This window comes from Numenius arquata, unplaced genomic scaffold (assembly GCF_964106895.1).
Source record: "Numenius arquata unplaced genomic scaffold, bNumArq3.hap1.1 HAP1_SCAFFOLD_1044, whole genome shotgun sequence".
Taxonomy (NCBI): Eukaryota; Metazoa; Chordata; class Aves; order Charadriiformes; family Scolopacidae; genus Numenius; species Numenius arquata.
In genome coordinates, this window is record NW_027415623.1 from 29,639 (window position 1) to 39,516 (window position 9,878).

At 64.5% G+C, this 9,878-nt stretch overlaps 1 protein-coding gene across 1 annotated transcript; it reads left to right on the forward strand.

Moving 5' to 3' along the window:
• Positions 1 to 1,117: 1,117 nt before the first annotated feature.
• LETMD1 (LETM1 domain containing 1) lies at positions 1,118 to 8,381 on the forward strand. Its single transcript, XM_074167831.1, has 9 exons — positions 1,118 to 1,218; positions 1,934 to 2,085; positions 2,225 to 2,340; positions 2,589 to 2,671; positions 5,209 to 5,395; positions 5,477 to 5,578; positions 7,166 to 7,318; positions 7,722 to 7,818; positions 8,311 to 8,381. Exons 1-9 carry the CDS (start codon positions 1,118 to 1,120, stop codon positions 8,379 to 8,381), a joined length of 1,062 nt encoding a protein of 353 aa, XP_074023932.1.
• The last annotated feature ends 1,497 nt before the right edge of the window (positions 8,382 to 9,878 follow it).

Sequence of the window (9,878 nt, forward strand, 5' to 3'; positions counted from 1 at the left end):
GCATCTTTGTAGCCCTTTGCTGTGCCCTCTCCAGCAGTTCCCTGTCCTTCTGGCACTGGGGAGCCCAGAACTGGTCCCAGTGCTCCAGCTGGGGCCTCCCCAGGGCAGAGCAGAGGGGGAGGATGACCTCGCTCCAGAAAGCAAACATGACCCAGATGGAACCGCCCCCGGGGAGCAGCCGCAGAACCGGTTGGGTCACTCAACGGACAGACAGAGGCATCCTGCTTGGCTCCCCCGGTGTCTGGAGCTGGCTGCGGGCCAGGGAAGCCAAAGCAGAGCAGGGGGAGCCACCCAGGGCAGGGACTGCAGGGCTCGGGGCGGGGAGGGGGACACACACACAGACCGGGGCCACTCTGCGTCCCTTGCTGGGTACCCACAGCAGGGATTCGGCCTCCCCTCCGTGTCTGGGGACAGGCAGAGGCAGAGAAAGGGCGAGTTACAGCCCTGCCACGGGCAGGGGCACCCCGTGAAGGGTCGGGGAACCGGCTCCGCCCCCGGCTCCGGTGCTGGAAGGGCCCGGGGAACCGGCTCCGCCCCCGGCTCCGGTGCTGGAAGGGCCCGGGGAACCGGCTCCGCCCCCGGCTCCGGTGCCAACCTCCCGCCGTGGCAGGTAAAGAGGGAGAGGGGGCCCAGCTCACCTCACCTCGTAAACCCACTACCCTAACGTGTGAGCGCCCGGCGCCGCCGGGAAGCCAAAGGGACGGGCAGCCCGGGACAAGGCCGCGGCCCGCTCGGCCGGCCCCGCCGCTGCTCCGCGGGCCTTAAAACAGCGCCGGAGAGGGGGAAACCCCCGGTGGGGCCCGGCCTCAAGGGCGGGGGGGGGCTCCGGGAGGTGCCCGATCCCCGCCCGCAGGCCCAGGGCGCCGGTACCGGGACGGGGGAGGGGGGAGCTCGGCCCGGTCCAGACCCCGCTTGGCGCCCCGGCGGCCCCGTGGGGCCACTTCCGCATTCGGTCACATGACCGTCCGCACGACGCTTCCGCCCGACGTCACGCGGGGTATACCGGCGCCTCAGCCAATCAGCGCTCAGCTCTCCGCGCTCGCGCTCTCTCCCCCCTCCCTTCCCTTCCCGTCCGCCGTGACCTTCGCCCTTTGCCCCCTGACCCTGACCCGCCAAGATGGCGCTGTCCAGGGCCGGCTGCCGTTGGGCGCTCTGGCGTCTCGGCGCCGGGCCCTGCCCCGCCGCCGCCGCCCTCAGCCGCGCTCGGAGGGCGCCGAGGTGAGCGGGGACCTGCCTCTCCCACCCCCCCACCCCCCCACCCCCGGTACCAGCCATCGACCCCCGGCACTGGCCGGGCCTACACGATCCCCCCCCCCCCACACCTTCCCCCTCCCCGGGACCAAGTTACCGGCCTTGTCCTCCCCGCGGTTCCGCCCCCCCCCCCTCCCCGCTACTGGCCGTGGCCCCCACCCGCTCCCCAGCCCCCCGGTGCCCCCCTATTCCCCCGAGACCACTCCCTCCACTACTTAACCGGGGCGTCCCGTCCCCCTCCTTGTCACCCTGAGTCCTGCTCTGGCCCCGCTCCAGCAGCTCCCTGTCCTTGGGGTGTCGGTGCCCCCGGAGCTGGAGGCAGCGCTGGGGGGTGTGGGGGGGTGTGTGTGTATCTCCCCACAGGGTCAGAATCCCCCCCCTCACCGTGCTGGCCACGCTGCTGGGGATGCAGCCCAGGTTGCCGGTGGCTTTCTGGGCTCCTGTGGAGCTTCTCACTCCCCAGCACCCCCAAGTCCTTCTCCTCAGGGCTGCTCCCAAGCCATTCTCCTCCCCCCAGCCTGGATTTTTGCCTGGAATTGCCCCGGCCCCCGCTGCAAGACCTTGGCCTTGGCCTGGTTGAACTTCGTGAGGTTGGCAGGAGCCAGCCTTTTCCACAAAACACCCACAGAAATAGTCAGGGCGGGGTGTGTGTGTGTGTGTGTGTGTGTGTGTTTTGCCCCAGGCCCCCCTTGTGCTGCCTCTCGGCCAAGGCCGGCTCCAGGTCCCTCCTGGCCGCCCTGGTGTCGAAAGCGAAGCGCATCAACGGGAGGTACGAGAGGTTTCTGGAAAGGACCTTCCCCCGCTTCTACGTCCTCTACGCGACTTTCACGAGAGGTGGGTCCCCGGGGGAGGAGGGGACGTCTCCTCTTCTCCGGGGAGAACGCTCCCCGTTCCCTTCCCGGGGATGAAGAACCTCATCGCTGGCGGCGTTTTCCCGGGAATGGGGACCTGAGGGTGCTCTCTCTTTGGGCAGGAGTCCAAGCGCTCTTCCTGGAAGTCAAAGAAATCAGGAAAATCAAATCTAAGATGCACCATCAGAGACTGAGCGTCCAGCAGCTTCCCTACCGGGATATGGAGAGGCTGCGGCAGGTACAGCCCGGCGCTGGGGACACCGTGGGGGACACATTTCAGTGCAACCCGCCTCTGCCTCGCCCCAAAAAGGGGCTCAAATTTGGGGGGGGGGCTTCAACGGCGGGGTTGGAGAGGCCGAGTCCTCCCTTTGGGGCCCGTTCCCTGCCTAAAACCAGGGGTTTTGTGGGGCCGGGCCTGTTAATTTTGAGGGAGTTTCACGCTTTCGGTGTCAGATCCTGATTCTCTCTCCTGCTTCCCGGGGGCAGTTTCGCCGGGACGTGATCAAGGCCCTTCCCATCGGAATTATCGCCATCCCGCCCTTCGCCAACTTCTTGGTCATCGTCCTCATGTGAGTACGGGCGTTGGGGTGACCGAAATCTTCAATGTCATGGAATTGTGTGTGTGGGGGGGTAGTTCTTGGGTGCTTTTAGGGTTGTAAACCCAGCCAGGTGGTGTCCCCTTCCTCCCTCCGCCTCTGCCTGTAATAAAAACCACCCGCAGCCCGTCCAGCCCCCGGCGACTGTTTCGCAACAGCGGCTTCTTCCTGCCAGGAATCCCCCCCCCCCCCGCCGGCTGCCCCGGATTCTAACCCGGAGAAATAATCCCCGGCATCCAGGGAGCAGCCCTGTGCGTGCCAGCCCGGAGAAACCTCCTCGCGCGATTCCCTCCCAGCTGTCTCCTCCGAGCTTCCCTCTCCCTGCCAGCTGTCCTGCTGCCAGGGCTAAATTTGGGCTAAATCCCTGGATTTGTTTTTTTTTTTTTTTGGATTCTGCTCCCTGGCTTCCGTGTCCCGCGGGTGGGTGAGAGCCCTGCTGGGGGTGGAGATCTCCGTGGTCTGTGGAGCCTCAGCTGATGTGGAGAAGCTCCGGTTGGGCTCCGGCAGCGATCCCATGGGCCGGAGCGCTCCTTCCCGAGCTCGTAGTGGCCTTTGGAGGAGCAATTCTCCTTCTGCCACAAGGTGACCCCCCCCTTAGTGGGGGAGGGAGAAGCCGTGATGATGTTTACCTTCTCGGATCTGGTTGATTCATTCAGAATCCCAGGATCCCAGAACGATATGGGGTTGGAAGGAACCTCTGGAGATCATCCAGTCCAACCCCCGGCCAGAGCAGGTCCCACCCAGAGCAGGTTGGATTCATCCAGGGGGGGTTGGAATGTCTCCAGAGATGGAGACCCCACCACCTCTCTGGGCAGCCTCTCCCAGGGCTCTGCCACCCTCAAAGTGAAGAAGTTCCTCCTCATGTTTAGATGGAACTTCTTATGTCCCAGTTTGTGCCCGTTTCCTCTTGTCCTGTCACTGGGCACCACTGGAAAAAGACTGGCCCCATCCTCCTGACCCCCCCCTTTAAGTATTTCTAGGCGTTGATCAGATCCCCCCTCAGTCTTCTCTTCTGCAGACTCAAAAGCCCCAAGTCCCTCAGCCTTTCCTCCTAAGAGAGATGCTCCAGGCCCTCAGCATCTTTGTAGCCCTTTGCTGTGCCCTCTCCAGCAGTTCCCTGTCCTTCTGGCACTGGGGAGCCCAGAACTGGTCCCAGTGCTCCAGCTGGGGCCTCCCCAGGGCAGAGCAGAGGGGGAGGATGACCTCCCTCCACCTGCTGGTCACACTCTTCCTGATGCCCCCCAGGATGCCATTGGCCTTCTTGGCCACCACGTTGCTGGCTCATGGGCATCCTGGTGTCCACCAGGACTCCCAAGTGACAAGTGACTCCCATTCATGACACCGTTTCCCACAGCTTTCTCATGGAGAAACTGGCTGTTATGGCGTGATGGGCAGAACTTTGCTGGGTTCAAACCTGGCTGGGCCCAAAAAGTGGTGGTGAATGGAGTTAAATCCAGTTGGTGGCCGGTCACAGTGGTGTCCCCCAGGGCTTGGTGTTGGGGCCGGTTCTCTTTCATATCTTGCTCGATGATCTGGACGAGGGGATGGAGTGCACCCTCAGTTGGCAGAGGACACCAGTTTGGGGGGAGATGTTGATCCGCTGGAGGGTGGGAAGGTTCAGCAGAGGGATCTGGACAGGCTGGAGCGATGGGATGAGGCCAAGGGTGTGAGGTTCAACCAGGCCAAGTGTCCCACCAACCCCATGGAGGCTCCAGGCTGGGGAAGAGTGGTTGGAAAACTGCCCGGTGGAAAAGGACCTGGGGGTGTTGGTCACCACCCGGCTGAAAATGAGCCAGCAGCGTGCCCAGGTGGCCAAAAGGCCACCAGCATCCTGGCCTGTAGCAGGAAGAGTGTGGCCAGCAGGACTGGAGCAGTGATGGTCCCCCTGGACTGGGCACTGGGGAGGTCCCACCTTGAGGGCTGGGTCCAGTTTTGGGCCCCTCCCGACTTAAAAAAGGACATTGAGGGGCTGGAGTGGGTCCAGAGTAGAGCAACGGAGCTGGTGAGGGGTCTGGAGAAGAAGGAGAAGGGTCTGGAGAACCAAGGAGAAGGGTCTGGAGAACAAGAAGGGGCTGGAGAAGAAGGAGAAGGGTTTGGAGAAGGAGAAGGGGCTGAAGATCAAGTCTCTGGAGGAGCAGCTGAGGGAGCTGGAGTAGGACGAGAGGAAACAGCCTCAGGTTGTTCCAGGGGAGGTTTTAGTTGGAGATGAGGGAAAATTCCTTCCACTGGAAGAGGCTGCCCAGGGCAGGGATGGAGTCACCGTCCCTGGAAGGACGTAGACATGGCACTTGAGGACACGGTGCAGTGGTGGGCTTGGCAGTGTTTGGGTTAACGGTTGGACTTGAGCATCTTAAAGGTCTTTTCCGACCGAAAGGATTCCGTGATTCCCGAGCTCAGCCCTTTGGAGGAGCCGATCCCCAAATTCTTCCCAGCAGCAGGAAATCCCGCTGCTCCCGGCCTCGTGCCTGAGTTTTTTCCTCCCTGAATCCCCATCTCTTCTTCTCCCCAAGGTATTTCTTCCCCCGCCAGCTCCTGATCCGCTACTTCTGGACCCCCAGCCAGCAGGTCGAGTTCCTGGACGCCTACGACGCCATCCGGAGAGGCTCCTACCCCCAGGTGGTGGAGAGCATCGCCCTGGCGGCGCCTTCCCTGCCGGAGCCGCAGCTCCAGAAACGCCTGAAGGAGCTCTGCGCTGAGGTACGTCCCCTCGGCCCCGCCTGGGGGTGACAAACCACCCCCGGGGGAGTGTGTGGGCAGCGCGTCCCGTGGCTCTTCCAGGTGCAGCGAGGTAGCCAGCCCCGCGTGGCCGAGCTCTACGCCGTGAGGAGTGTGTTTTCGGGATCTCCCTTGGGTCTGAACAAGCTCCAGGTGTCCCACGTGGTGAGTGCGGCTGTTCCCCCTGCCGGCAGCTCTCTTAAGGTGGGGGGGCGTCGAGGGGCTCCTCCTCTCGGTTGTGCCCCAAACGGAGGGTGGTGACCTAAAACCAGTCTGATTGTGGATGAAAAGCTGGCCGTGAGCCGCCAACGTGCCCTGGTAGCCCAGGAAGCCACCAGCAACCTGGGCTGCACCCCCAGCAGCGTGGCCAGCAGGGGCGAGGGGGGGGGGATTCTGCCCCTCTGAGGAGACACTCCCCTCCCCCCCCCCCCCCCCCAGTGCTGCCTCCAGCTCTGGGGACATCAGAAGGACACGGATCTGTTGGAGTGGGGCCAGAGGAGGCCCCGGAGATGCTGGGAGGGCTGGAGCCCCTCTGCTGGGAGGGGGGGCTGAGAGAGTTGGGGGGGTTCAGCCCGGAGAAGAGAAGGCTCCGGGGAGACCTTGGAGCCCCTTCCAGTCCCTAAAGGGGCTCCAGGAAAGCTGGGGAGGGACTCTGGATCAGGGAGGGGAGCGATGGGACGAGGGGGAAGGGTTTGACCCTGAAAGAGGGGAGATTGAGCTGAGATGTGGGGAAGAACTTCTTTGGTGTGAGGGTGGTGAGAGCCTGGCCCAGGTTGCCCAGAGAAGCTGTGGCTGCCCCATCCCTGGAGGGGTTCAAGGCCAGGTTGGAGGGGGCTTGGAGCAACCTGGTCTCATTGAAGATGTCCCAGCCACTAGAAGGGATGGAACTGGGTGAGCTTTAAGGTCCCTTCCAACCCAAAACGTTCTGGGATTCCACCACTGGCGGTGGTGGATGGCGATTCCACCACTTCCCTGGGTTGGAGGGGACCTTGAAGTTCATCAAGACCAACCATCAACCCACCACTGACCCATGTCCCTCAGCACCGGCTTTTAGATCCCTCCAGGGATGGTGTTTGGGGAGTGGAGCCATAGGAGGAGGGGGAAGGGTTTTCAACCAAAAAATGGGAGATTGAGCTGAGATCTGAGGGAGAACTTCTTTGGTGTGAGGGTGGTGAGAGCCTGGCCCAGGTTGCCCAGAGAAGCTGTGGCTGCCCCATCCCTGGAGGGGTTCAAGGCCAGGTTGGAGGGGGCTTTGGGCAACCTGCTCTGGTGGGAGGTGTCCCTGCCCAGGGCAGGGGGGGGGGCACTGGGGGGGCTTTGGGGTCCCTTCCCACCCAAACCAGTCAGTGATTTTACGAAAACAGCCCCAGAATGAGTCCGTTTGTCCGTCCGTGCTGTATCTCCCTGGCTCCGTGGGGACCCCTGACCCGTCCCCACCCACCTGGACCTGCCCCACACGTCCCCATCCAGCCCGGGACGGAGCTCGTTTCTCCGGACACCGTTCCCTGCTCCGTTCCTCGGGCCGGGCTGGGTGTAAGGAGAAGGAGCGGGGGCAGCTCCGGCTTTCAGCGGGGGCGGGACGATTAACCAGATTAATTAGAAGGGGAGCAAAATACGGGGCGCGTCTGGAGCGGGAGAGGCTTTGTCTGATTTAAGTTGGGTCTGACCCCCCCCCCCCCCCTTTTTGGAGGGGTTGGACCCCCTCAGCCGTGACCCTGCCCTTCTTTTCTCCATCCCCACCCCCCCTCTCAGAAAGCCCTGAGCCGGGTCCTGTTCCTGACCCCTCACTTGCCGGCTTTTTTCCTGAGGCATCGCCTGCGGAGCCACGTCCTGGAGATCCGGCACCTGGACCGGGCCCTGCTGCGCCTGGGCTTGGGCCAACTCTCCGAGGAGGAGCTGAAAGCGGTGAGGACACCTTCCCCCCCACCCCCCGTCCCCCCCCCGTCCCCATCCTGTACCCCGGGGGTGTCACCCTGACCCTCCCCATCCTTACCACAGCCTCCTCGGGCACAGGGGGGGGGGGGGGGGCACATTCCCTCCCTTCCACACCCTCCTCCAGGCGGATCGTGGCCTCTTTTCTCTGGAAAAAAAAAAAAAAGCAGGGGAGTTGGACCGGATGATCTTTACGGTCCCTTCCAACTCTTAAAAATTCAGTGAAATTCGGTGAAAGGCATTTTCCGAGCCCGTTTTCCAACCCCGGGATCCCTTTGCTCAGCCCGGCAGCGTCATTCCCGGCGGAATTCCCTGTTCCTCACCGCTTCCCTGTGGGGTTTTGGGTTTTTTTTTTTTTCTCCCCCTCTCTTCCCAGGCTTGTTACCTCCGTGGCCTGAATTCCACCCACCTGGGCACGGCCGAGTGCCGAGCGTGGCTGGAGCAGTGGCTGGGACTCTCCTGCAAGCTCCAAGGTACCGTGGGGGGGGGGGGGACACACACCGGGAAGGGGGGGGACACACACACGACACCCTCTCGACTTTCTTTGAGCCCAGGGAGGGTCATTTCTGGGGGGAATTTGGGGTAAAAAATGGCTTTGTCCCGGGCCCCCCCCCCCCCTCACCGGGCTGTCCCACGGATCTCCCGGCCCTGAAAGGAGGAGGTGCTGGAGTGGAAATGGATGTGTCCCCCCCCCCGCAAAAGACAGCCTGTCCCCGGGGTGTCCCCCGGTGTCCCCGTCCCGCAGAGACCTCGTGGCGGCAGATTCCAGCACCGGGGGGGGTGGGACACGACGCAGAACGGGAGCGGGAGGGAAAGAGGGGACCCAAAGCAGAGCAAAACCCACCCCCACCACCCCCCCCCCCCGGAGAGAGGCGAGGGGGGGGGGTCCCCGCTGCTCTGGGACGAGCCCCTTGGGGCCGGGGCAGCCCCCGCTCTCACCCCTCCCTGGGATTTTTGGTTTCCAGCCTCGGAAGCGTCTCTCCTGGCCAACAGCATGGTCCTGCTCTCCCTCAACTACCTCCGGGCCAAGGAGTGAGGGCCCCGCACCCCCACCCCTGCCGGAAACCACCCGCTTTTGGGGGCTGCGCGACCACGGCCCCGGGGGGGGGGCAAAGCCGCGATTCCCTCCCAGGTTTGTGCCGGCGCCGGCTCTTCTCCCCTCGGTGCCATCGGAGTGGGCTGGAGACGCCGTGGGGCTGGGGACGCCGTGGAGCTGGGGACGTTGTGGGGTTGGGGACGCCGTGGAGCTGGAGACGCCGTGGGGTTGGGGACGTTGTGGGGCTGGAGATGTTGTGGGGCTGGGGACGCCGTGGGGCTGGGGACGCCGTGGGGTTGAGGACGCCGTGGGGCTGGGGACGTTGTGGGGTTGGGGACGCCATGGGGTTGGGGATGTGGGGTTGAGGACGCCGTGGGGCTGGGGACGCCGTGGAACTGGGGATGCTGTGGGGTTGAGGACGCCGTGGGGCTGGGGACGTTGTGGGGTTGGGGACGCCATGGGGTTGGGGATGTGGGGTTGAGGATGCCGTGGGTCTGGGGACGCCGTGGAACTGGGGATGCCGTGGGGTTGAGGACGCCATGGGGCTGGGGACGTTGTGGGGCTGGGGACACCATGGGGTTGGGGATGTGGGGCTGGGGACGCCGTGGAGCTGGGGACGTTGTGGGGTTGGAGACGTTGTGGGGTTGGAGACGCTGTGGGGCTGGGGACATTGTAGGGCTGGACATGCCGTGGGGCTGGGGACGCCGTGGGGTCGAGGACGCCGTGGGGTCGAGGACGCCGTGGGGTTGAGGACGCCGTGGGGCTGGGGACGTTGTGGGGTTGGGGACGCCGTGGGGCTGAGGGTGTCGTGGGGCTGGGGACGGCATGGCGATGGGGACGCCGTGGGGATGGGGACGCCATGGGGTTGGGGCCGTGGGGCTGGGGACACTGTGGGGTTGAGGACGCCGTGGGGCTGGGGATGCCGTGTGTCCCTGTTTCCCTGTTGGCTCCCACCGGGCTCCTTTGTGGGGGGGTCCGGGGGGGGGGGGGGGGGGGTGTGTTTCCCGAGTGTTTTTGGGGCCCGGAGCCCCCCCCCCCCCCCCCCCCGGGGCCGCGGAACCGACCGGCACCAACACCTTCCCCAGGCTCTGCCTAATTAAATCACAGCCCCCCCCACTTTTCACGTCGGGGGGGGGGGGGGGGGGGGAAGCTCCAGAGGCTGCATTAAGGGGTTCAATCCCATGGGATTTTGGGGGGGGGGGAATTAAGGGGTCAAACCCTCCCCTCGCTCCATGAGACCCCCCCCCCCCGGTTGCGGAGTGAATTTAACCCCAATTTTAAAGTGTTTTATTAAAGCTAAAAGCAAAGGAGCGGCTCCGGCCTCACGCTCTGGTGGCCCCCCCCGGCCCCCCCCCCGGCATCGGGAAACCCTCCGTGTGCCCCCCCCCCCCCCAGGTGCTGGGAAACCCTCCATGTGCCCCCCCCCCCCAGCACCGGGAAACCCTCCGTGCTCCCCCCCCCCCCGGCACTGGGACCCCTCTTTGAGTGTCCCGTCCC

Coding starts and splice junctions, on each gene's coding strand:
- LETMD1 (XM_074167831.1), top strand. CDS start 1,118: ATGGCGCTGTCCAGGGCCGGCTGCCGTTGGGCGCTCTGGCGTCTCGGC. Junction 1,219..1,933: donor CGCGCTCGGAGGGCGCCGAG/GTGAGCGGGGAC, acceptor GTTTTGCCCCAG/GCCCCCCTTGTGCTGCCTCT. Junction 5,396..5,476: donor TGAAGGAGCTCTGCGCTGAG/GTACGTCCCCTC, acceptor TGGCTCTTCCAG/GTGCAGCGAGGTAGCCAGCC.